The following is a 27,932-nucleotide window of genomic DNA, read 5'->3' on the forward strand; positions in this document are numbered from 1 at the left end:
AACGAGTTGCCAACCTAAATAGACTGAGAAATACTTCTAAACTGACACATCATTTGTATTATGCATACTAGAGATTTAGGGACCAGTCATGTACCAAATGAAGCCGGCAGCAAAGCTCCGATTGATTTCAGTGGGTGTAGGTGCATGTATGTGCTGAATAGATTGGGTTAGGAAGACTGGAGAAGATGAACGGAAGTAATAATTGAATATTTCTAAAGAGCATATTGGAGTGCAGGACTTAGGACCTATTACAGAGATTTAGAAAAACGAACTGTGGCAAAGCAGAAAGCAATGCTTCAAACCCCACACACTACAGCCACTTAAAAAGAAGGCAGATCCAGGTGACTTGTTTTCCAGAACACTCAAACTAGGCCATTTCACAATTCAAATCTAAGGAAGACTTGGACTGAGCCTGCTCTCCAGCAGTAGTGAATGTTTCATCGAGCAAGCCCACTCTGCAGAGAGCAGCCTTTGAACTTTTAGATAGTCCAACAGGCAATGGGAGGGAGCTGATTTTTAAGGAGCTTCATAGCCTAAAACCTCTCAGAGCATACCAATCACTTTACATTTACAAAGCTCTCTCTGCCAGTAAAAAGTCCACACACTCTCTTTAGAAGTTAAAAAATTATACATCCAATAAGGGTCCATTTAAAAAAAAATCAAATTACATATTGATAAGGTAGGAATGATAATTTCTAGAATCACTCATTGGCATTAGACATACCAACACAACCAAAGAAAAGCAATTTATAGAGAATAGTTGTACAAGTTTTATGGTATTTTTTTAATTTAAAAAAAAAGTGTAGAACCAGAACACATGCATAAGAACTAACTTCCCCCAATTCAAGTTACACAAATTCACTCACACAGTTTTATAGAATTACGTATTTAGCAGCACTGTTAATTCAAAGAGTTGAGCTGCAGTTACAGAACACAAAGGAGACCAACTAGTCAGCAACAGGCAAACATTTTCAGATTTTAAACAGGTTTCTAGCTTTCACATTGAGCACCAAAACATTCCAATAAACATAAATTAGAAAAGGAGATAAATATGGCAAAATTGAAAGCATACATGGGACATACAAACACATCAGAATAGAAAAATATATTCTCTGTCATAATATAAATTTTCCATCATAAAATACACAGGGGAAAACGTTCAAGAATTGTCTCATGCACCACACCACGGGTTGCAATATATTTCTGTTGCATATAAAGTAACACAGACATAGCTGGGGTCTAACAACTTTAATGGGTTGGTCAGGGGGGTTTGTTTTAACAATTTTTGGGTTCCCAGTAACACAAGCAAGAATTACAAAAGCACAAGTCAAACTTCTGAAATGTGCACTAGCTAAACTTGGGTAGCCAAATACCCAATGCATGTCTGCAAACCTGTGTGTTAGTCAAATACGTATGTAAACCTTGGCTTCAAGGACACAGCGTGTTCGCACCCCTCAACTGGACATAAACATTAAGCACACATCTGAAAATCTGACCCCTATAACACGTTCTCCTCAGGTAGGTAAATTTATGGGCTACACAGATTGGTTATGTCTCTTTAAAACTCCAGCAGCCCTCTCCACCACCCCTTCCCCATATATATTCAATACTGCAATACTCCAGGAAGAAACTGTTGTGTTTGTTACAAACTAATTGTAACAGAACGAACATTCAGTAAACACACTCTGGAGCAAAGAAATGGTTTTGTCTGAAGCATTGTGTAGTATTCTACAACATCCACAACATTAATATAATATTTGGTACAGTACAAAGAAAAGTATCAATGATTTGAAGCTAGCTTTTAGTCTCTTCTCCTTTTTTTTTTGTTACAGTGAAGGCACAAATATCAAGGATCAGGTCAAGAATCCAGGCTTGATTCATGTTCTTCTGTTTCATCTGCCAGCTCAGCAGAACCACCACACACACTACTGTGGTTAACTGCAGACAGATTCAGCTCTTCATGTTCACCACCCACAATCTGAGTGGTTTCTTCCTCCTCCTCCTCTTCCTCTGCCTCTCCATCATCTTCTACATCCATCTCAAACACTCTGACATGACGGAGATTCGAACTTAGCTATGGAAATATTTAGAAGTTTTCATTAACAAAATAAACAGAAAAAAATTATTTGAAAATGTTGGCCAATGCCTTTAAAAACAGCACTTACCAAAACCCTGATTTTCTTTTAAATGGAGTGAAGTAAAGTAACAAGTTAGTGACAAACCTATTTCATTGCTACGGCTGATTAAGAATAAGGTAAATATGACTAAACTAACCTGTTCCAATCTATCTACACAGAAGGCAAGCAAACATTTAAGTTCTATTATTATAATTTTTTCGACTCTGGAGCGGAGATGCAAGTTGTCTCCTCCTTTCTTTCTAAGGATCTTGTAGAACACAGGATATAGAAAACATTTTTTACAAAACAAATTAAGTGCCCTAAGAGTAACTGATGCAGAGTATCAATCTCTTCAGTCACTGCACCAGCAAACTATTTCCCTTAATGATTTATATGCTAGACTGTAAACATGATACTTACCACACAAGAAACTTTCCGAATGCCATTCACTGCAACATACTGAGCTTTCATATTCTCCAGTACTCTCCACTGACTTTCCAAAAAGATAGTACGTGTAGGAATATCATCAGATTGCTCATCCAGCCTACATTTGGTAAAAAACAGAAATTCATTGTGTGTGTGTTTGTGTAAGCACAACTCTACCCTGAGTAACCTCAGACAAAAATGACAGAATTAAAATTTTACTGTACCACAGGCAACAGGCTTATAAACGCTGTGATTCTCCTACTGCATATACTCTAGATTTCTGTTACTGGACATATTTTTCTTTACAGTGTACTGAAAATCTCTCTTCTCACCCTGAAACCATTATGGCAATATAAATAAGTATAGGAAGGCATTGATCCTGCTGTTTCGTTCCAAAGATAAGTTAGTTATGTTTTTTCAACAGATAGTGATAATACTCATAGGTACAACCACTGGGAGAATGAGGAAGAAATATTCCCTCAACCTTTTATTACCCTATCCCTCTCAGTGCAACTGCAGATCTTGTGCATTCACTCCTGTTCCTGAGTCTCTAGTACTCCTTTGAGTGGTGAGGCACAAAACCTCTTACACAGAAGCAGACAAAGTTTCTACTTCCTCAATACATTCTCAAAATTGGCTCTCTCATTTATTAAAAAAAGAGATGCGAAGTTTTATTATAAGAAATAGCATGCAATCTCAAATATGCACAAACATTAGATTTGGAAGTTATAATCAATTGTAATAATCTCCCCTCAGAGGAAGAGAAAAAGTTATTTTTTTCCTCTTTAAAATACGTGTGTGTTAAGTGTATAACTGTATACAAATCAGATACTTGTATAATCCGCTTTTCGGCTCTTAATTTTCAGGGGGTCATGTTTTCATACCTTTTACTAGAATTCAAGATGAATTCCCTTTCTTGGTCCTCGTCAACATACACTGAAGATAAAGGCAACTGAGCCAAGATTCTCTCTTTGCCTTCTTGTTCCGCATTCTCCTTAAGAACCACGGTTATAGTTTCATCATCATAAAAATGTGCATCTATACAACTGTAGAAGCTATAGCAAAACAGGTATGTTTATTTGTATTCCATCAAGTTTTACAAACAGTAAATGAAAAAGCTGAATGAATAAATACTGAAAGATCTTTAAGTAAGTTATCAGTATTTATGTTTCACATTTTAGATCCAAATTTTGCCTCAGCCCACAAATAACGTGTTCTTAACCTGGTAATGGGCTAATGATCATAAAGGTCATAAAAATACGCAGTCATGAACCTAAGCTTATAGAAAGCTTGGCAGTCCATGGTTTTTATGGCAATGCCATGTGCAGGCGATAGATGTTCAGGGCCAAAGTTTGTCTGATCCTTCACACAAAAAGGCAGGGAATGGGAATACTAAAAAACAGCAAGCAAGCCCCCAGGAAATATTTGGTATTGCTGAAACAGGTGTTGGCTGGTTAGCTCTGAAGGCAGTCGTATCTAGCCCTCCTTTGCTAGAAGGAGAAGTTGGCCTGACATGGCTTTTCTGAGATGTGGAGAGCAGAGAAAAGGGAAATCCTGGGAAGAGAATTCCCCAAAGACACTGCATTGAGAAAATTATGGCCAACCATTACACACTTCATGCATATTATTATTTGTGTCACTGTTTTTAAAGTGTCAGTATTCCATGTTTAGGCAAGAGCAGTTTCAGAACTAAACTAATTTTGTTTCCATCTAGCAAATTCTGACAGTTTCCTTGAACTTGAGTTCAAGTACAAAGTAAGCCACCTGCCCAAAATCCTGTAAGTTACTTCATGAAGATCTATGAGGATGCAAGCAGGTGCCCAGGTATGCCCACAAAGACCCTGATCCTGCAAGTTGCTCTAAGTGTAAACAGCTGAAAAAAATATTAAGTAGGATAAGCAAACCCTTGAAGGAATATAATCTGACAAATTATTAAAGACCCTGTTTCCCAGATATACTAACCTTGTATCTGAGCTTTCATTTATACTGTTGTTCAAAAAGTTTCCAAAATCAACAGCAAGTAGTCCATTAGCAGCAGACCTAAAAGGAGGGAGAAAACTAGCTGTGTTACTCGTCCTTGAAGTTCCATGCCAAAATACCAGAATCCAAAGATTTACACCAACTACTGGAACAGACTGCAGAGCCTATTTGGATGAGAACAGACAGGCAAACTATATGTTGCTTCCACTCTGAAGGATGGGCTGTGGAAGAAGAAAAGCAAAAGACAATATGGATGAAAGGACTGAAGTTACAGAATTGTGTTGTAGACCTTGGCATCAGGCGCTACTAACCACTGGCATTAAGAAATTAAGAGTATAACTGTCTGTATCACTGAGATCATCTTCCCATTTTTACAGACTGTGATAAGCTTTGTAATAAGTATACAAAGTCTATCACAAGGTTTGAGGTGTTGACCAAGGTGAATATTGATAAAGTAAGATGAAGAGCCCACTTAACATTACCATTACTGCTCACTGAAAGGAAGGAGCAGAGAATACTTGACACATTTCCTTTTCAATAAAGCATACAATCACAGAAGAGTAAAATAACTCAATCCAGCAATGAAGAGCAAGGTCCTAAGCCTGGAACTGGATCTAGATACATCTGGCTGCAAAATCAGGCCCCAAGAGCATACTTTTCCAATCAATTTATTACCTGGAAACATCCGTGTGCCGCCTCAAAATGTAAATTTTAGAAAGAGAACTTTCTAACATCGTGAAGAGAACATAATGTAAGTTGGAGGATTTGTCATTCCACCTAAAATACAAAAACAAAACAAAAAAGTTAGACCAAAACATAAAACATGGTAAATGAAATACAGTACGAGAAGCAGTATACTTACATAAAGGGTAATTTAAATAATCGAGGGGTAGAGTCCTCACTAAAACAGAAAACCAAAAAAAAAAGTCAGAAGGTAACAATTACAATAATTCTATGCTCATTAACACTAAACATAATGTAGAAAAAAAAATGTACCTTTTAGATCCTTTGTATAGAGGCATGCAAACTGCTTGATGTACTGATTTTCCAATCACATCCTGAAACACACCATGAAAACATTCCAAAATGCAGAAGAAATTATTCAGTTACACACACACCTCCCGACTTTTTTAAAGTAATCACAACCTACCTGAAACAGACTGACTCAGCCCAGTTCCTTCTGAATAAATGTCCTTATCACAAAATCTCGTATCACTTGACACACTTTTAAAAATTATTTATTTAAACCACTGTACTGTTTCTTGGAAAATAAAATGAATTAAATTTAAAAATGGATACTAGTTGTGTGTGTGTGAGAAGCAAAGAACTGAAGAGGCAGGGAGATTTAACCACCTTCTCAGCCCCATGACAGGCTCAAGACACACTGGAAGGGGAAGCTGCATTACAGCCATCCATGTGGTACACCTTGTATATTAGGGGACTTCAGCCCTTAGGGCATGCAATGAGGCACCTTCAATGAGTACTAAATTCACTTTAAACAATTTAGAGTAATTAATGACAAGATCAAAAAACAGCAGCAACTGACGGCCCAAAATGCACACAGTTTGTAACAAACAGGACTTACAGCTGGTTTTTGTAGACACTGATCAATAATACCCTCCATTCGCCTTTTGACAAAATGCAGTGATTTCTGAGGGTAATAGGGAAACAGCAGTGGACTTTCTGCAAACAAATAATTAGGGTTTTTACTGAAAAATACAGTTTCTGTAAAGATACAGTTAAATGAGTTTGCATTCTAGCAGAAGTGTGGGTCTGGATATAGAAATCAGAACTGGAGTCTTGTTTGCCCTTTGTAGCTCTCTTCCCCACCAACTAATTCCAATAGTAGAAACAGGAGACTTGCATCCAGCCAACAGCTAGCAATACATGTGTCATGAAGCATCCTGTATACCAAAAAATGTTTTTTTCTTCTTAGCGAATCTACTGTCTGGGCAAAATGGAAATATTTTCAGCTAGAATTTCCTTGCTTTGAGACATGATACATTTGATGCACACACATTTAAGATTATTTGTTACTAATTATCTTCTGAAGTATATCTAATTCATTTCGCTACAAAGATTTTACTGGAAAAATAAATATATGCTAAGTTAGAAGGTAATATAAACTACCAAAAACTGGAAATATAGCATCAGTCACAAAACCACTTATTATGTTCCTAGCTCCTTCAAGCTTACAGTTCTATGCAGATAACAAGGCAAGTGAATGCCTTAATACTTGCTGACTTGTGATACTAACAAGAAGCTGGTGTATACAATCATTCTCAAACTGTGCAGCGTTCTCTGCTGGTGGCAGAAAACTGGCTGGTTACACGGTGTTGGCTATTTCCAGCCACTAAATCAAATGGAAAGATACCTAAATTATATTACATAACTTTCTAGGTGTATTTTGTCATATAAACAATTGCTGTAGTTGCCATAAGGATGCTACATGACTGTGAATAGGCAGAAAGGGTCTACAAGACAGTCTCTCTGTTATAATTTGGTCCATGCTATGGAAGAGTTTTAGACCACCAAGACAATCAAAAACAATTACTATGAGCATCAACTACTTGATGTCTAATTTACATGAGTGAGAGAAGAATATAAAAGGGAGAGGGATTCCATAATGCCTGAGGAAAAACAGTTTGCAAAACTGTGATCTTATTCTAGATTGAGCAGGGGCCTGTATGGAAACATCTTTATAGGGCAATGAGATCTGCAGGTTTGTTTCTACACCACTGATATTCTTCGCAACTGACACAGTATAATCTACTTGCACTCATGCCTACCCAGGTATGATTATTATCATCAAATCTGCACATGTATCTTTGATTGCACAGCATGCAATACCTTTAAGATGTGTGCTGTTTTGAAGGAAGTTAAACCACTGATTTCCCTCTGTGTTAGGTGGGGATACAAGGTCGTCATCTTCATCTTTCAAGTACTGCAAGAAATGACAGATCCATGCAGTAAACATTTAAGAACAAGATACTTCTGACACATTCACTGAAGGACTGTGTGAGAGGAATATGTGTCATAATATCTTCATTTAATTGGCCTTTTTAAAAAATAAATAACCCAGTTTTTGGGCCTTCTTCCCACATCTTTAGAAAATGTTTTATTGTCCATTCTAAATCAGATTATAACAGGTTACTCAAAATGCTGTGGAACTTCTTATCAGAGATAGTTATAAACCATTTCTCTTTGCAACTGCAATTTTAGATTCTAATACTAGTGCCCCAGGATTTGAAGGACATCAAGCAAACAGATTTCAATTTCATTCCATCAACATTAGTTTCAACCGTGTTCCACTTTTTTTTTTTTAAATACACCACACAAATGAAGGAAATAATTTATAAGATATGAATCCAATTAATTTTCCCTAATAATCAGGGAGATAAAATAGTATCCTCCACTCTGAACACCTGTGTGTGTGTTGAGCAGCAGGAAGGGAGTTAGAAGGAGTGCTCTTTAGTAACTACATCATCTTAATACTCTAGCCCTTGCTCCCCTGTCCCTCTTTCCCCAGCTGGTGCTTGTCTGTATACTTTGTCTCTCTTATCTCAATATACAGCCTGATACTTTACCTGACCAACTCTCTCGACATTGAAGTATTTTCCTTTACGATTGTAGAGCTCTGGTGCCTGAACCAAATATAAAACAAATTTTAAACACAAAATACTGACTTGACAGTACTTAAGACAAGGGAAATTAGATGATTTTTCATAGTGAGACACTTTAAAAAAAAAACAAAAGACAATTTAGTTTAACCAGCCTTTCCAGTTCAGTTGTCTGAAGACAGAATTAGGGTGCATGCATAAAAGCCCTCAGTAAACTGAAATACCTTACCTCATTGAAGTGTTCAGTAAGAAAATCAGCAACAAATGTGATATCTTTTTGAGTCATCTAATGGAAATAAAAAGGGGAAAGACTATAAAATAACCATAATTCAAACAAATATAGAATGTAATAGGTTCCAAGGAGGCAGGTGACAAAAGCCTACAGGTAGATATAAAAAAAAAAAGGTGACCTTAACAGAGAGCTAAATGTTGGGAGAGAGAAATGGAAAATTACAAGACGGTCATAAGAGCAACAACAGGGCAAAGTGGGGGACTTTGCTTACCATTTCAGATGTCTACACACAAATGCAAAGAGTATTGGGAATAAACAGGAAGAACTGAAAGTATTAGTAAACTATCCTGATGTGAAGGAAGAAGATACAAAGAATAGAAGAGAAGCCAATATGGCTCCCTTGAGAGCTCTTTAATGACCTGTAAATCAAAAAGGAATCGTACAAAAAGTGGAAACATGGAAAAATTGCTAAGGATAAGTAAAAAAAACCAGCACAAAATATGTAAGGACAAAATGAGTTGTACCTTGTGAGGGACATAAAAGGCAATCCAGAGAGGTTCTATATGTACATTAGGAAGAAGAGGAAGGAAAGTTTATGTCCTCTACTTAGTGGGGAAGGATAGTTAATAATGGACATCATCAAGAAGACTGAGGTGTTTAATGCAAATTTTGCTTCAGTCTTCACTAAAAAGGTAAACTATGACCAGATACCTAAAACAAATAATATTAAACCAGGAGAAAAGAACACAAGCCAAAATAAGGAAAGAACAAGAATATTTAGATAAGTTAAATGAATTCAAGTCAGCAGGACCTGATGAAATGCACCTTAGGGTATTTAAGAAACTAGTTGAAAAAAAAAAAAAATCACAGAACCATTCTCAATTATATTTGAGAACTCATGGAAGATGGGTGATGTCCCAGAAAACTGACGAAGGGCAAACATATCATTGTCTAAAGGGGAACAAAGAGAACCTGGGGAATTACAGACCAGTCAGCCTAACTTCAATATCTGGAAATATACTGGAACAAAATTATTAAAACAATCAATTTGTAAGCACCTAGAGGATAATACGGTAATAAGTTAGAGCTAGTTAGAGCTAGTTTTGCTAGTGAAGAATACTGGGAAGCAACAATTTTCTTCGGAACAAATCAAACACAAAGCTTCACATTAGTAAAAGTTTAGATGGGCAGCAACTGCTTTTATATAGTGTCTAAAGGACTGCTGCAGAGAAGATCATGCAACAGCAGTGATATTAACTTAGACCCAAAGAAACAGAAGCAATGCTGATGGGGGCGGGGGGGGGTGGGGGGTGGAAGTAGACACCCCAGTCAGGGCAAAGGTGCCCACTAGAGAGGGGAGCAGAGAGTAAGCCTCCTTCAAGAGGTGAAAAGATCCACGATACAGCCTACTCACTAAAATGGTCAACATATAGTTTACTCAATTTCAAAGAGAAAAGTGAGAATTTTTTCAGAAGAGTAATAGACATAAGGCTGACCACATTACAGCCGATAATGTGCAACTGAGGGCATTTCATGCCCTAACTATCCCAAAGGGCTAGCAGGACAGCATTATTCTTTAAATGCAATTTACTTTAAAGAAACAACCTTAAAAGGTTGGTTTTTGTTTCTAACTGCACTAAACCACTGGCTACCTTCAGAATTAGATTTTACATTACAATATTATAAAAAGCATCTAATCGGAAGAAGTTACTACTACCTTGTTCAGCTCTGGAAGAACATGATCTTCTGACATCCTCAGCATGGCTGGGGGAAAATAAGAACAGCGAAAATGCTATTTTTCCAATACACTTAAAATTTTCCTAAGGTAAAATATTAAGATACAGATGACAGAGCAGGAAAGTTTACTCTTTAGATGCAATATTGACTAGCGCAGGGGACAAGGAATCAAGATTCTTAGGTTTTATTTATTAGTATGATTCAGTATTAATATAGGTTTTGAAATGAGGGGAGGAAATGATTCCTCAATTAAGTGACTGCTCTTCATTTAGACTGGCCAAGAGCTGCCACTGTTAATATACCGGAGCTAAACCATAGCCAAAGATTCCCTCCGCTCCGCCAATCACCTATATAAAGGAAAAAAAGTCACTTTAACTTGTATGAATTTCCAGGATGGCAATAAATAGAAAGTCGTAACGCCAGCTCCACAACTGGATTTAGTCAGTCAATCTATTTTTTGCCAACATTTCAGTATTTAAATACAATACTGGCTCTTTTCATCATTTAATTTCTTTTTTAAAAAGCTATCAAGGAGCTTATCAAACTACATTTGTTAGAAGTCAATTCCACAGATTAACCCATAGGCAAATATTATTACACTAATTCTGGAATTGTCATAGAATATCAAAGCAAATAATTAAAATATAAAGGAGATATGAAATACTTAGGATATAATTAAGCTTACCCACATACAACCATCGGAAAAATGCTTTGAAGTTTTTCATACTACTGTCTATAACTCTGTATAAAAAAAAAATGCAAATTGGTAGAAGACTTGATGTAAACAAAGGTCACAAGCTGCAAGTTTATGCAGAAGTTCTAACTGTATTATAGGTGGGGATGGCAGCAATGCCGTTTTGTTAAGTTGGCCTTTCGCTTCCCATTACAATACTACTTTCGGTTGTTTATAACTTTGCCAAACTTTAACTCTTTGAGCTGGACTTTCCCATACTAGATGTCTGCCTCAGGCTGAATTGTTTTGGAAAATTTCAGTCAAACTGGTTCAGTCATTTTGGAGAACGAGGCTAGTGAAAACTATGTTTCCCAGTTAAAAGATTCTGGTGACCTTTTCTTTGATACATTGTAGCACCCTCATGTTTTGGAATAGGGACTTGAAATTTGGAAGGAGGGCAGAAACTTGTGTCAGGGGGTATGTCTTTCGTTGTCTGCATGAGAATTCACCCAGTATTTTGCCAAATTATAAGCCGGGGGGGGGGGGGGGGGGATCATGGCTCACAAATGCTCAGTACAGACTTGCTAGACCCTAACAGCTAAAATCTCTGTAGATTCCATCCTCACTGAGCATGCTCCATCCCCAAAAAACTCCTATAGATGACAGTATGGTGCATGTACCATCCCCACAGAGCAGTGGAGCATGCTCCCTCCAGTCCAGGGCTATAGTGGTGAAGTTAGAGTTTTCTTGTAATTGCTGCTCCCAGCTGCTCTCTGAGCCACGCACTGGAACTGAGAGCAGGGAAATCTCTCTCCTGTGCTCTCAAAAATCCCACTACTAACACCTACTGGAGGAGGAAGCCATTTGATTCAAATACTACTCCTGGGGGAATTCTGCGCCCTGGTGTGTGTGTGCGCAAAATTCACATCCATCACAAAGTCCTTTGCTTCCCTACAGAAAAATTACTTTCTGACAGAGAAGAGAAGGGAAGCTGCAAGAATGGTCACTCACCCTTCCTTAGCAGTGCAGGTATATTGTTTCAGGCACTCAGAGCAGCCGGTGGGGAGGTAAATCACTACAGGGCTGGGGACACCCCAGCTGGTGGCTCCTACCCTGAGCTGGGATCAGCTGCTAGCTGAGCTGGAGGCAGGGGGGAGGACAGGACTTCCTCTTCCCCTGCAAGGAACGGCTGGGGCTGGGTCAGACCCATCCCCAGAAAGCTCCCCCAGCTGCAGGAAGCTCAGCATCCTCCCTTGATTCCTACCCCCATCACTCTTCAGCCACGGGGGGAGGGGTCACTGTATGAGAAGCTGCTCCCCCATCCACCCAACCCCCTACATCTGGGCCTCCCCATACTCAGACCCCCCCATCAAGCCTCATCCAGTACACCCAGAACCCTCCCCCTGAGCCCCAACCACCTTCACCTGGAACCCCCTGCAGAGTCCCACTTCTCCTGCTCCTGGAACCCACCCCACAACAAGCCTCTGTGCATCCAGATCCCCCTACACCTGGACCCCGACAATAAGCTGTCTGCATCCAGATTGTCCCACACAGAACCCTCTCACCCCACACCTGGATCCCCCCCACACTAAGCCTCTCCAAACTTGGATTCTGCCTGGTTGAGCCTGCCTGCCCCCTACCTTAGTGTGCCTGGCATGAAGGAGCAGAGCCCTGGGGTATTTCTGGGGGCAGGCCCAGCCCTTGCATTGTGTCAGGGTTGGGTGCAGCCTCACTGCCAAATCAGTGTCCCAGGAGGGGGCAGGGGGAGGCTGCAGGGTGATCTCCCACCTCTGTGCAGCCAGTGGACTGTGCTTCCCACTGCCATGCCGGAGCCTCCACATTGATTTATTGTGCAAAATTCTGCAAGTTTTATTTGTCAATTTAAAAATATTGTGTACAGAATTTATAATTTTTTGGTGCAGAATGCCCGCAGGAGTAAGATGCAGAGGGGATAAAAGCCAGACAGGAGAGAGGGAAAGGAGTAGATTGGGACAAGGAGTTTGGTGAGACTAGGTCTAGAGGGGAGAGAAACTGGGACTTGGAGGTGGGGAAAAACTGAGACTGGTTCGGTGGGGAGGCTGGGAGCCAAATTGCAGGGAAGGAACAAGACACAAATCAGATGAGGTGTTGCAGGGACTGGCTGGGCAAAAAGCCTGGGACAGTGAACCAGGGACAGAATGGGGGGCAGGAGACTGAGACCCAGCTGGAGGGCAGAAAGGGGGAGAGAGATTGAACAAGGGGCTACGGTGAGGTAGAGAGGTACTGGCTGGGAAAGGAGACTGGCACTAGGTGTGGCGAAGTGGAGAAACTGGTAGTCAGTGGAAGAATGGGATTCCAAAAACAAGCCCAGAGGGGGAGCCTAGAATTGGCTGGGCAAGGAGATGGACTAGGATGAAAAGTCTGAGGAGTGGTGATTGGGAAGTAAAGAGAAAGGTACTGGGACAAGGAGACAGGGTAGGGGAGAGAAAGGACTGAGACAGGTTGGAGGGGATGGGGCAGAAGGGATCACAGCTGGGAGAACAGACAGAAGGGTCTAACCATTAGACAACACTCCCCTCCAGAGCTTGGAATGGAGCTCAGAATTCCTAAGTTTCACCATTCCTCTCATCAGTAAATATCTGTGAATCCCAGTGGCAAAATGTGTTTCTCATCTTCTTGTAGTGCTGGTCCATACAGAGGGTAACAGCTTACTACTGCTGTTACTCCATTACCTCAAATGGCAGAGGATCTAAAGGTTCCAACTCTGCTGATGACCCATGTGAGTATCAAGATGATGCCACCTATTGGAATTTCTATTTTTTTTCAGTTTACTTTTCTAATAACCTAGGAAATTGCACATACATAAACTATGTGAAAGGAAAATTAAGATAGTTACTATATACTTAAGTTTAAAACTGCTCTGGTTATTGGAAATTACTCATTAAGAGAACTAATTTTGTTGAAATATGAACTGTGGACTAAACAATATCAAAAATTTTATATTACCCACAAATTTAGCTCGGTTAAAAGATTAACGTTAACCGTTATTCAGGTTGCAAAGTCAAGTGCATTTGCATTATGTGCATGTGCCTGTGCATTATGATACAGTCTCCAATTACATGATCACATGCTATTTTTCCCAAAGGACCCCAGTGTCTACAAAACTGGCCCTCACAATGTAGAATAAAACGCCTCTATTGTACCAGTTATATTTCTTCTTTTCCTAAGATCCATTTTGGTTGCCCTACTTATCATTCCAATATCTCACTTGATCATTTCAGTTATGTTTTAAATAAAGGAGGTCATAGAACAGTTACTCGAGGGGATTATTCTAATACATAAAATGACATAGAAAAATCTTCAAACATTCATTTCAGCTATACGTTACATTTTTATATTTGAAAATTAGGGCTGTCGCGCAATTAAAACAATGAATCGCGCTGTTAAACAATAATAGAATACCATTTATTTGAATATTTTTGGATGTTTTCTACATTTTCAAATATATTTTTTCAATTACAACACAGAATACAAAGTGTATGGTGCTCACTTTATATTATGATTTTTTATTACCAATATTTGTACTGTAAAAATGATAAACAAAAGAAATAGTATTTTTCAATTCACCTCCTACAAATACTGTAGTGCAGTGCTTCTCAAGCTATCTGATGTGGGGGGACCAGCAATTTTTTTCCCAATGTGCGCGCAGACTGGCAGCCGATGGCTCACGGACCAGCACCGGTCTGCGGACCACCACTTTGAGTAGCACTGCTGTAGCGCAATCTCTTTATCATTAAAGTTGAACTTACAAATGTAGAATTAAGTACAAAGTGACATTTTAAATAAGAAGCAGACAGCAGTATCTCCCATAAAATGTAAACAAACTTGTTGTCTTAGAGATTGGCTGAACAAGAAGTAGGACTGAGTGGACTTGTAGGCTCTAAAGTTTTACATTGGTTTGTTTTTGAATGCAGTTTTATTTTGTACTTAATTCTACATTTGTAAGTTCAACTTTCATGATAAAGAGATTGCACTACAGTACTTGTATGAGGTGAATTGAAAAATACTATTTCTTTTGTTTATCATTTTTACTGTGCAAATATTTGTAAGGAAAAATAATAATATAATGAGAGCACTGTACACTTTGTATTCTGTGTTGTAATAGAAATCAATATATTTGAAAATGTAGATAAACATCCAAAATATGTAATGAATTTCAATTGTTTAACAGTGCGATTAATCGCGATTAATTTTTTAAATCACGATTAATTTTTTTGAGTTAATCACATGAGTTAACTGCGATTAATCGACAGCCCTATTGAAAATAAAATTGTGTTGCAACTCTCCAAATAAATACTTACTGAAGAAGCTCGTTTGCTTTCAAGATGAAGGAGCCCACAGCAGTAATAGCATCTGCAAAGAGAGCAACCATTTTTAGTTTTCACAACGAACATCAGCGTGATGAGTAGTAAGCCAATTACTGTACCTTCAATTCCTGCTGCGTCTAGTCCAAGAGACTCATATTTTTGTTTCCATGATGCCATTCCTTTCAGTTCACTCAAATGGTACAACAATGCCTCAGAGCCACTATTACAGAAAAGCATAATTTCTTAATCAAGTGGAGACTCGTTTAACTGACAAATATTTTACACATATCTTACTCTTATACAGCACTTTCTCATCCCTACTTTGTAAAGTTCTTTCAAATATATCATTATCCTCATTTTACAGAGAGCAAGCGTTCTGTCCAAAAGCATTACCTACTTTTTTTGAATCACAGTCCCAAGTCCTTAAACATTAGCTACAGCACATTTCCTGTACAGTGTTAGACTTTTCTAGCTCTAATCAGTTAAATAAATCAAATATTTCTTCCCTTACAATACTTTAGGGAGAAAAGAGTTAATATTCAAAATTACATTTTATAGTCTTCTGATGTCACAAAATAATAACAGACTAAACTCTGCACGATCATGACAAGAAGTGGTTATGTTTTTCGTTGGGCTCAGTTTCTTTTAAACGAAGGTTTACTAATAAATTTATCTCTGTAATTCATTAGGTGTTATATGACTTACCTCTGCAAGTGACTTATGACTAATTTTTGTATACTGGAGTACGAAGACTCTATGGACTGACCAAGCTTTTTTAAGCCCTGATAGAAAAGAGACGTGCTTCATTATAGTATATTAATACGACACTTATGAAAGATACTGAAATAGACCATTTAAAGACAGTAAACATTACCATACCTTTACTGTTAGTTGGTTCATTAAAAGTGCTTGAAGTTCAAGGCTAAGTGACAAAAATTAAAATAAGTGTTCTTTCTTTAATCTGAATATGCATTTACAAGTTGAAACAGGAATATAAAAACCCAAGCAGCAACTACCTTGCTTTGCCCCACAACAGCAGCTGCATAAACTCATCCTGTACAGAAGTGGTTGTGTTCTTTTCCTGTTAATCAAAAATTACTGAAATAAACTGATGATTTTTATTTAATTACCAATTTACAACATTAGAATTGCAAACACCTCATTTAAAATACAGAGAAACAAAATACATCATTGAACATTGAAAATGCATTCTTGATCACTGGAAACTCAATGATTAAAATAGGAAAAAATATTCACTACTTTCACATTTATTCCATTAGCGATAAGAGTTTTGAACATTATTTTTATTAATTCAGAATGTATGTTACCAAATAATTTTTTAAATTTGTTTGTTAAATACTAGCAAGGATTACAAAATTTATGCCACCCCAACAGCACCTCATTGGTAGCTCCCTTATACATATTCTACTATACTTTTTCCTACTTGACATAGAGCCAGTGAGATGAACCAAGCTGCAGGTGCTCCAATTCAATAGTTATGATAATTGGAATCTGTGCTAGGAAATTATTTGCTTATAAAAAAGAAATTCAACTTTAGCCACTCACAAATTAAGAGTGTAAACGTACTGCTCAAGTTGTACACTTTCATGGACAGGCTGGTCAATCACTAACAGAAGTATACTCAGTGGGTTAGAAAACACAAATCTAATAAGAAGGCAATCAGCCAATAATTATATTAGTGGACAACCATCACTACTGCATGAACATGAATCCATTAAAATAATGAGATTGATGATGGTATACCAATTGACTGTTGTCAATGGACTAGAAAGTCACAGGATAAAACTACTGAACTCTCAAACAATGCTTTTTCAACTTCAAAGAACTTGACAAACATTAATTACTAATGGACTCCAGCTTGCCTCTGAATTTACAGAGACCATTATCCTGTGATAGCTGTTCATTACACAAGATATAGACAAATTGGAAAAAGAACAGGAGTATTTGTGGCACTTTTGACGGATACAGACGAACACAGCTGCTACTCTGACACAAACTGGAGAAAGTCCAGAGAAGAGCAACAAAAATGATTAATTTCAGGTTTCAGAGTAACAGCCGTGTTAGTCTGTATTCGCAAAAAGAAAAGGAGTACTTGTGGCACCTTAGAGACTAACCAATTTATTTGAGCATGAGCTTTCGTGAGCTACAGCTCACTTCATCGGATGCATACCGTGGAAACTGCAGCAGACTTTATATACACACAGAGAATATGAAACAATACCTCCTCCCACCCCACTGTCCTGCTGGTAATAGCTTATCTAAAGTGATCATCAGGTTGGGCCATTTCCAGCACAAATCCAGGTTTTCTCACCCTCCACCCCCCCACACAAATTCACTCTCCTGCTGGTGATAGCCCATCCAAAGTGACAACTCTTTACACAATGTGCATGATAATCAAGTTGGGCCATTTCCTGCACAAATCCAGGTTCTCTCACCCCCCTCCCGAAAACCACACACACAAACTCACTATCCTGCTGGTAATAGCTCATCCAAAGTGACCACTCTCCCTACAATGTGCATGATAATCAAGGTGGGCCATTTCCAGCACAAATCCAGGTTTTCTCACACACCCCACACCCCCATACACACACAAACTCACTCTCCTGCTGGTAATAGCTCATCCAAACTGACCACTCTCCAAGTTTAAATCCAAGTTAAACCAGAACATCGGGGGGGGGGGGTAGGAAAAAACAAGGGGAAATAGGCTACCTTGCATAATGACTTAGCCACTCCCAGTCTCTATTTAAGCCTAAATTAATAGTATCCAATTTGCAAATGAATTCCAATTCAGCAGTTTCTCGCTGGAGTCTGGATTTGAAGTTTTTTTGTTTTAAGATAGCAACCTTCATGTCTGTGATTGCGTGACCAGAGAGATTGAAGTGTTCTCCGACTGGTTTATGAATGTTATAATTCTTGACATCTGATTTGTGTCCATTTATTCTTTTACGTAGAGACTATCCAGTTTGACCAATGTACATGGCAGAGGGGCATTGCTGGCACATGATGGCATATATCACATTGGTGGATGTGCAGGTGAACGAGCCTCTGATAGTGTGGCTGATGTTATTAGGCCCTAGAAAACATGACCTTTGAGGGAAGACTGAAAACAATTGGGTTTGTTTAGTCTGGAAAAGAGAAGACTGAGAGGAGACATGATAACAGTTTTCAAGTACATAAAAAGTTGTTACAAGGAGGAGGGAGAAAAATTGTTCTTCTTAACACCTTGGAGGATAGGACAAGAAGCAATGGGCTTAAATTGCAGCAAGGGAGGTTTAGAAATTCCTAACTGTCAGGATGGTTAAGCACTGAAATAAATTGCCTAGGGAGGTTGTGGAATCTCCATCATTGGAGATTTTTAAGAGCAAGTTAGACAAACACCTGCCAGGGATGGTCTAATACTAGGTCCTGCCAGGAGTCCAGGGGACTGGACTAGATGACTTCTCAAGGTCCCTTCCAGACCTATGATTCTATGAAAGAAACAGAACTGAGATATGAAATAATTTAATATAAATAAGAAAGCTATTCATTCTCTGCCTTCCCCAAATAATTGCTTATACCACAATACCTGTACAAATTTGGTTAGACGTGAGTCCATCTGCATCAATATTTCTTCCCATGCTTCACACATACATGTCAATGATAACTTTATATACTGCAATGCAAAGAGAAGTTAGTGCAATGACTTTTTTAAAATTCAGACTAAACATACATATGTTCTCAGAGGACTCTTATCCTTACATTTCTAAAGCGGTGCTCTATATTAACTTAAAATCAACCTAAATCCCTAAGTAAGCAAGTGTTTTATACTAATAGGGTTACAAAATCCAATGCCTGTAATAACTGTGGAATTAAAAAAAAAAGTCATAACAAAAATGTACCTGTAGGAGAGTTGAAATATGAGTAAATTTCCTGGCCATTCGAGTTACCTCAGGTAAATAAACCGATAGCAGACTGGTGTCCAGCTGTAATATGCAAGATAAGCAACAGTTATAATCAGATGGATGGTCTTTTTATTTTCTGTAACAATAGCCTCGATCACGTTCATTAAGGCAAAAACCACAGTCACTAAAATAGGGAATATTAAAATATATTTCCTACTATAATAGGGAATAATGAAATTATTTAGTTGTTAGTTTGGCAGAAAGGAGACAGTACATAAAAAACCTTTAGAATACAGCTACTGTTCAGAAAAATGCAAACACTTCAGAGCTTCATCACTGTCAATCACGTATTACAACAATTTGAGTCAAAATGGAGAAGCCAAAAAAACGAAATAATATTACATGAACTTTAGAGAAGGTGGGAATAAAAATATTTTTATCGTTATGTAAATAGAAATGAGGACAATATATTAGAATTGTTTCATATGAGTAGTAAAAATAAATAGTTTAAATATTTTAACAGAACATTTAGAAAACACCACTATTTGTGTGTTTGCAGTCTGCATTTTACTCACCTGGAAATAGGTAATCTCCGGTACACTGTCTGGGGAAACTTGCACCTCTGTAATGACGGATAGTGATTTCAAATCACTAGAAAAGCATAATCCAAGGCAAGAACCTGCCACCTGAAAGAGTCCAATGTAAAGGGGTTAAAGTATCTCATTTTCTCAATAGCCCAATAGGTACAAGTACACTGATCTATTAACTGATGAATTGAACACATGCCCTTATTTCAAACAGAAACTGCATTCTATTTCTGTGTAAGTATCACCTGAAAAGAGAAACAAACGTCTCAGCTATTGAGGGGAAACAAAAATGTGTCATACTGTTTTGTTTTGGATAATCAGTATTAAATTACAGAGTGGTAGCCATGTTAGACTGTATCAGCAAAAAGAACGAGTACTTGTAGCACCTTAGAGATTAACGAATTTATTTGGGCATAAACTTTCGTGGACTAAAACCCTCTTCATCAGATGCATGCAGTGGAAAATACAGAAGGAAGATATATAGAGACAGACACACACACACACCATGAAAAAAAGGGGGTTGCCATACCAACACTAAGGAGACTAATCAATTAAGGTTTTAGAGTAGCAGCCATGTTAGTCTGTATCCACAAAAAGAACAGGAGTACTTGTGGCACCTTAGAGACTAACAAATTTATTAGAGCATAAGCTTTCGTGGGCTACAGCTGATGAAGCGGGCTAATAAATTTGTTAGTCTCCAAGGTACCACAAGTACCACAAGTACAATTAAGGTGCACTTTGTTTCAAATGATACAGGATTTGAAGATTTCCAGATGGAATACTAATTAAAAAACAAAATAAAAACCACACAACTATTCCTCTCTCTGGGTTTTAAGCATATACTTTACACTCCCAAAGATGAACTAAAAACTGTGTTTAACTAACAAAGTGTATTTTAAGAGGAGAAATAACAAGGGAAGTTAAAAATAAAAACAAAACAAAAACACTTACCCCTATTACTGTAGCAATCTTGTACATTCCATAAGCATAAACCTCAATGAATCCAGAACTGCCTCCAAGAACAAGGGCATTTAGCCTGATAACAAATAAGACTCAGAAATTACTCAGTGAGTTGTCCAAATGGGAGGGGACGGGGGGGAATCAAATTTTACTGGATTATGACAAACCTAGTCAGTAAATCACTAGTTGGCTATTTCTATTCCACATGAATACCTATTCTTAGGATTTAATATTTAAAAGTAATCAAAGTCTGTAGTGTGAAGATTATCACCAATATATAGTCAACATTAAAACAAGACAAAAATTTAAAATACATTAAAATATTGTTTAAAGAGAGAAATTAATAGCTCTACAAAAAATTTACTAGCACCAATGCTATTAGTATAGATATATGATGAAAGAAAATTTGATTTATACATACACCCTAACTAGCAATCTTCTTTCTAAAGAGTAGACAACAGCATATTTCCTCTTTTAAATCTTCTCTTATATTCAGCTAATTTTACTCTAATATAACTCTGAATATATCACCAGCAGTCACACAATGGCATTGCCCCACCCAATTTCAAATGCAATGAAAACTGAAAACAAATGTAGCACCTGAGAACAAGCACCAATGACAACAGCAACAGAAGAGGGAATCCCATCCAGTGGACAGGGCACTGGACTGGTCCTGAGAGAGTGGCATTTTGTTCCTGGCTGTAATGCTAACTTGCTGTGTAACCTTGGACAACTCACTTCATCTTTCTGTGCCTATGTTTCCTCTCCCATCCTTTGTCTGTCCATTTGTATTGTAAACTCTTTGGGGTAGGTGATCTATGATAGGGCTGAATCTGACCCTGTAATTGTAATTTTAAATTGAATAAGTATTTACCATATTTCCAAGTGGTTTCAGGCCCTGCTGAAGTAACAAACAAACCATTCCCTGCAAAAATAGGTCAATAGAGATCTTTTTTTCCCAATTATATTAGAGGACGAGGAGGAAGCTGCAGTTAGCTATTTTTTAAGCATTTATGGTGTGTTTGATAGCACATTTCTCTAATCTAAGAAGAGGACCTATCCAAGCTGCAAATGGGGGAGACAAAGGAAGGGAAAATGATTTTAAAGAATACCCATCACTTCCATTTGTTTTAAATAGGCTAGTTTTAAAGTGACTCTAATTATACTGCCAATGAGACAAAGGGTGGTTTTACAAGAATTTGTATGCTTAATGCTTATAAACTACGTCAGGGGCTTTAGGGTTTTTTTGCTAATGGATTCTTTGGAGGCATGGAGAATTAGCTGAACTATGACATCACAAAAAACTTAAACATTATCAGCTGAGAGGTGAAGGGATTCTTTATCCGACTACAGAACGATTTAGTTTTGCTTAACATGTATTTAACTCAAGATTAAGACAATTTGAAAGAAAGCTCTCTGAAATATTCAACCAACTCTCCCTCTCTTTCAATTAAAGGGTAATAAAGTTCCCACTTCAGTTCTATATTCCTTCAAGAAGTCCTCCAGCAAAAAGAGAGAGACCTGGGTCCATTAAATCCTTCTTTGCACTTTATAAAAGCCAAGAGACTTTCCTGCCACCCCTTTTGTAGGTCACCATTAAGAAAAAAAGTTACAATTTATTTTAAATCCAAACTTGCCGTTATTTTATGGATTTCAAAGAACAATACTTACCTTACATCACCCAAGAGCTTCATAATCTCATCTGATTTTTCTTCACTAAAAATATAAAAATGGTATGATTATGGTAACCCATAGGCAACCATAAGCATCATTATAAGAAGACATGAAGTCATCAATTCTTACCTGAAAATTTTTGCAGAGGTACTGTAGCTAAATTGAAGTCAAAATAAAGTTTGAGAAATAAGTGCCTTTAGTAAAGATGTCTTCTTATTTACTTCAGAACAGTTGTGTACTTTTAAACATAAAGAACCCATAAAATGACACCAAATGACAAATTAAGATATTTAGGTTTTTTAATTTAACACCTACTTTTTGGGCAATGCAGGTAATTTAGGCAGGAGAAGATTTGACTCATCCTCAGCATTATAAAATGAAGTGAGAACACTGAAAAAAAAATAATCATTAAGAATTTCTTTGCCTTTGCTGCCAGACTTTAAAAATTGTAAAAGATTTTTTTTTTAAAATTAAATGCCAGGTAGTAATTTAGACTTAACATATCATGTATGTTCAAAGAGTTACAAATCTCACAAGCATATCATTTGTTTTCTAAGTAAAGTCTTTTAAAAACACAATCACATCAATACAAGATGGCTAGAGAGCTCTCTTTTTGTTTTTATATCCTCTTCTTTTGGCTTAGTGTTTCCCACATAGAAAGGCGAAGAACAAGTTTATATTTGCTGATTCAGTGGTTTGCTTCCCAAATCTTCCATTATTATTAATTATTTGCATTACTACAGTGCGGGGAGGCCCTGATCGTGGAACACAGGACCCCACTGTGCTAGACAATTGACAAACACCAAAAAAAAAAAAAAAAAAAAAAAAAAGAAAGATTTCCCCTGCCCTAAACAGCTTTAAATAATTCCTAGCATAAGTCTATGGGCCTGATCCAAAGCCCATTGAAGTCAACAGAAAGACTCGTCAGTCTAAAGCAAAGCCTTATTTACAACCTCATTTCAGGTTAACATATATCCACAAGTTAAGTGTCCAGCATATTACATGTTTATGCTGGAAGCATGAGGTTGCAATTAAAATTATGTAGAGATTACTGTAAGAGAGATTAAGGAAGCCCACAACATATTCTGCAGGAAATTACTTATGAAGATGCTGAGTGTGGAAACAGGCCACAAGGGCATTAGTCTACGGTTAAAAGATATCCCCTAGCTTAATATTTCCTTGCTGGTTCAGGGTTTGTGTTTATGGGGAGGGGGAAGAATGTCACACTTACCTAGCCTTAATCCCTTTTAAACAAAATTTTTGTTTATGGAATTTCTTGTTTTTTTAATACAGCCAATGTAGACTGGTTTGTGAGGACACAGAAATGGGGGCAGGGATGCCCCCAACTTCCCCTATGGCATGTGGAACTATGAAGGGCTCATATCAGATCTGTGCGAATGTCAGAGTGAACAGAAGCAGAATTTATGACTAATGGCACACAACTTGCAAGACAATGGGGGTACTCTTATGTCCTGAGATACAAACATAATTAAGACAGCACTTCCAATAGCTCTGGGTTTTCCATCAATGCATTAAAAATAAACAAAATCACTAAAATTCTTGAAAATGTGGATAAAAATAATATTTTAAATTTATCACCTTCCATTGTCCAGATACAATGAAGCAGATTACAGCAATACATTTGATATTGGTAGAACACCGTTACGTAAACTGAGCAGCAATTATGCAAGTCAATACTAGCTCATATATCTAAATAAATAAGCTATAATAAACTATAAATTAATAAATGGATGCACAAGATACTATTAAAAGTGTTCTTGTTCTTATAACTAGAAAACAAAAATATCAAACTTTTAGCACTAGAACTGCACTGTTATCAATAAATGTATGAAAAACCTACACTAGAAACAAATAAAAGGGGATTTTTTTAAATGAAGTGGTGGGAAAAGTGACTGAGCTATGTGAGTTACTTTTTTTTTTTTTTTTTTTTGCTTAACTACTATATTCCACTATTTAACTGTAAAGTTTTTAGAGCTACCTGCTTTCTTCAGTTACTTCCATCCAATGCATGTAAGTAATAGGAGCATCCACTGAGAAAGAGTGTAAACTTTCAGGTTTTTCTACATCACACAGGATAACACGCTTGGTATCAGCTAGGCCAAAAGCCAAAACTAGAGAAGTAACAGAATAATGTTAAATAATCAACACACAAAACATTGTTGCAGCTGCTCAAACATATGACAAGTTAGGAAATGTAATGTGATTCTTCAGTCATTAAATCCAAATACTACATACAATTTGATCTTTTTCTAATGTCACTTCTAATTTTAAACCATCTTACTAAAAAGCACACTTGAAGTCAACCTTTTTATTTTAAAATGGCATATTGGGTCACACCTGACAAAATGACCTGATCCTGCAAAGACTTACACATATGTTTAACCTAGGTCGATGCTTAGCTTTCTGTTACTCATGGGAGAAAACATAAGCTAAGCATGGACTAAAGTCTTAGCATATTTGGTGCCAAAAATACATTTGAGACACACTGTTCAATTAGCAAGGATATTTTATTGCAATGTAACATAATGCTAAGATTCTCACAAGAACTCATCCCTACTTGATTAGAACACTGACACGAATATTCATTGGGCAACATTTGCATAAGAACTTACATGAGTATATTCATCTTTTTGAACTAATTCATTCCCAAAGAATGTCAGGTTACAATATAATTGGAGATTCTGCTCATTCATATGCAGATGGATGATTGACATGGAACATCTCTGCACTATTAAGAGTTGAAAGCTGTGCCATGCAATTTGAAGAATAATATTCCCATAATTGCAATCAGATTTTAGATTTCACCTGTTACTTCAGTGCCACTATAATTTGGCCATTCTTTATACATCACATCACACATCAAAGGGGTACCTTTCACTATTATTTTAATAGTATTGCTACATAAAATTAAGCTACCCTTTTCTTAATATTTTGTAGTGAGTATTTTCTTTTCGAGACAGGTGGTGCTGTGTTCACGAAAGGTATCTGCTGATTTCCAACACCATTTTTATTGCAGCACAAAACATCATATATTTAACATTACTTTTGCCATCTGGTCTCCAAGCAAGGGCTGTAACTTCTTTCCCTGTATTTTCATTTGGTGGCAAACTCCAAACTCGCTGAAAGTTTGCAAGTCGGTGAAGTAAAACCTGAAAAGCAGATAGATTAAATGTAGGAAACTTGAACATCTTCTCCTTTAACAATATTTTGTAAGTCAGCCACTAAAGTATCACTCCTTTTTATTAGATTTAAGAAAATCCCACATCCTGAAAGTCAGATCTAGAACTATTTGTATCAAGAAAGCAGTCATTCTACATACACACACAGAGTTCTGGGGCATACTGTCTACTATGAAGCAATGAAAAGAGGTTTTAGGTTAAGACCTGAAGTTTACCATCAACCTGGCTAATCGGAATAATATGGTAGATAGCAACCGTATTGTGGAAGCATTGCAGTTGATCTTCCCATGCATAGCCAGATGCATCATGAGGAGACCAAAGTGCAGAGCAGTGGTTTTTAATCTTTTTTCATTTGCGGACACCCTAAAAAATTTCAAATGAAGGTGCAGACCCTTTTGGAAATCTTAGGCATAGTATGCGGACCCCCATGGGTCTGTGGACCACAGGTTGAAAACCATTGGTGTAGACAGCAAAAAGAATGTGTGCTGTGGAGGGAGAGAGGGAAACAAGGAAAACAGGAACTGACAGAGAGACCAGAAAAAGACATTAAAAAAACAATGCTCTCTGACAGAAGCAACCCCCCTACCCTGTCATCAGCGGACAGCACGGCCGTAAGATCAGAAGCAATATGTAGCAAACTGGCAAGGGAAGCTCTGAATTACGTTACCTCAAGAAATAAACTGAGATCTACAACATGTTGTTTCAGGACATACAGTCTGCCTCTGCACCGCTAACCAGTTTTCGATGCTTCTATTGGTTTTAAAATGATTTTAAATATAAATTAATTTTTCTACACTTGTTAAATCACACACAAAAACATGCACTCTGCTGGGACACACAAAAAACCAGGTATTCAGCTGGGAATTACCATTTACTTAGATTCTGTTTTTTAACAAAGGATAAGAGTAAGGCAAAAATTCTCCTATCACAAAATATATTCTAAAACTATTATATTGTGGACAAAGGACGACATACGTAGCAAAAAACACAGAGAGACAATATACCCACTCCACCCCCACCAGCAACTATTGCTCTTTACTCCCAGGGATCTTAACCTGAACATTTTGAAGATGAGTACAGAATCTTATGGTGACGGGATGAACATTTAAATGATACCCCTTTTCCAGAACACATCTGAAGAACATCAGGATTGTGAGAGAACATAAGACAGGAAGAAAATCAGCAAGCAATTTTTAAATACACTTTAGGAAAACAGGATGCTTCCCAAAGTCATCAGAGACTGAATATTTGAGACAGATTCAGATACAGCGTGTTCAGGCATTGTGCCAGATTCTTCACACCACTGTTCCACCAAATTCTGTCTTGCAACACATCAAGCAGCTACTGTAAACCTGGGTCTCTCCTGCACTGATGCTGGCAACTGTGCCATACAGCCAGCATGAAAGAACACAGTTCCTGGCTAAATTAGCTGTACAGCTAACAAAAATGCCCTGGAACTGCCAAGATAGTAAACCCAGGGCACTTACCAAGTCATTCTCATGTGAAGGGTTTAAAATAAAACAAAACACTCATAAAAGACACATGCCACGCTAACACTGGAGACAGCCAAGCACCACTATTCATGTGGCTGAAGAGGCCGCAAGGAATAAGGAGGCGTGTTTGGGGTATGTCAGTAATGGCCATTGAGGGTAACCAATGCTAGCCCCTTGGCACAGCACTGCCCAGCTGCCAAGGGGAAGACTAGAGTTCTTTCTCTCTGGAGTACCAGGTACGGGGCCCTGCCAGAGGCAGGGCACGGGACTGGACCCATGGAGCGGAGCCCTGTGTGGTGAGCCCTAAGGGAACTGCTCGTGGAGGGGCAGGCAGCAGGCCCCTCGCTGCGAGCGGAGACGGGCTGTCAGCCAGCGAACCCCGCTCCCCCTCGCAGGAGAGATCACAACAGCCCTGTCTCCGGGGGCGGTTTCTCTACCCACCATTTCCAGCTGGCTGAGCCGGGCCGACCAGCTGCTCCCCGTTACCCCCGGCCCCGCCTTACCTCCCCCACTTTGTTGGCAAGGGCGATGAGATCCCTCTTGGGAGACCAGGCCATGAAGATGATTTCCTGGGGAAGCTGCTTCTCCCCGACCTGCCGGAACGCCGGCATGGCGGGGGGCTCCTGCACCCTCAGGCACGGGGCTCGCGGCACAGCCTGCTCGGAAGCCCCCTCCTCTCACCGCCGATCTCCGTCCCCCTTAAACCCTCCCCACTCCCCCGGCAGCCCCCCTCCGCGCCCGGAGCCAGCAGGGACCCCGGCTTCACCGGGCGGCTGCCCACGGGACACAGCGAGAGCCCCCACGAGAGGCAGCTCCGCCCCGGCGCTCCCGCCTTCCCAAGTTCCCGGCCGCCCTGCCCTCGTCACTGCGCGGCCGCCGGCTCCGCCTCCCCAGCCGGCCGTGCGCCGCTCAGGGGCCGCCTGTGCCGGGGAGCCAGGCTCCCGCCGGCGCCTCCCGCCTAGGCCTGCGCCGGGGGCCGCTCTCG

General features: G+C 38.6%; 1 protein-coding gene across 2 annotated transcripts; it reads right to left on the reverse strand.

Moving 5' to 3' along the window:
• Positions 1 to 760: 760 nt before the first annotated feature.
• Positions 761 to 27,651, reverse strand: ANAPC4 (anaphase promoting complex subunit 4). 2 transcript variants are annotated; one of them, XM_048848689.2, is made up of 28 exons: positions 27,451 to 27,651; positions 25,319 to 25,424; positions 24,254 to 24,386; positions 22,570 to 22,644; positions 22,384 to 22,410; positions 22,252 to 22,296; positions 20,572 to 20,656; positions 19,609 to 19,719; positions 19,031 to 19,114; positions 18,718 to 18,804; positions 16,148 to 16,212; positions 16,011 to 16,053; positions 15,837 to 15,913; positions 15,251 to 15,351; positions 15,126 to 15,177; positions 10,798 to 10,853; positions 10,090 to 10,139; positions 8,373 to 8,429; positions 8,111 to 8,167; positions 7,374 to 7,467; positions 6,109 to 6,206; positions 5,520 to 5,581; positions 5,386 to 5,424; positions 5,199 to 5,300; positions 4,506 to 4,583; positions 3,428 to 3,598; positions 2,538 to 2,661; positions 761 to 2,074 (listed from the first exon to the last, which is right to left on the reverse strand). In XM_048848689.2, the coding sequence occupies exons 1-28, from the start codon at positions 27,556 to 27,558 to the stop codon at positions 1,859 to 1,861; spliced, it is 2,403 nt and encodes an 800-aa protein (XP_048704646.1). In that variant the 5' UTR covers positions 27,559 to 27,651; the 3' UTR covers positions 761 to 1,858. The 2 variants fall into 2 exon arrangements, with proteins under 2 accessions (XP_048704646.1, XP_048704647.1); XM_048848690.2 differs by having other exon boundaries at positions 10,093 to 10,139; positions 27,451 to 27,650.
• Between the last annotated feature and the right edge of the window lie 281 nt (positions 27,652 to 27,932).

Source organism: Caretta caretta, chromosome 4, assembly GCF_965140235.1.
Source record: "Caretta caretta isolate rCarCar2 chromosome 4, rCarCar1.hap1, whole genome shotgun sequence".
Classification (NCBI taxonomy): Eukaryota; Metazoa; Chordata; order Testudines; family Cheloniidae; genus Caretta; species Caretta caretta.

Bases quoted from the DNA above. Each gene is read 5' to 3' on its own strand.
- ANAPC4 (XM_048848689.2), bottom strand. From the start codon at position 27,558: ATGCCGGCGTTCCGGCAGGTCGGGGAGAAGCAGCTTCCCCAGGAAATC. The intron at 24,387-25,318 runs GTAATGTTAAAT...TTACTTCTCTAG, and splicing joins TTGGAGACCAGATGGCAAAA to TTTTGGCTTTTGGCCTAGCT. The intron at 16,213-18,717 runs GTATTGTGGTAT...TTTGATTAACAG, and splicing joins GTCTAACCAAATTTGTACAG to GAAAAGAACACAACCACTTC.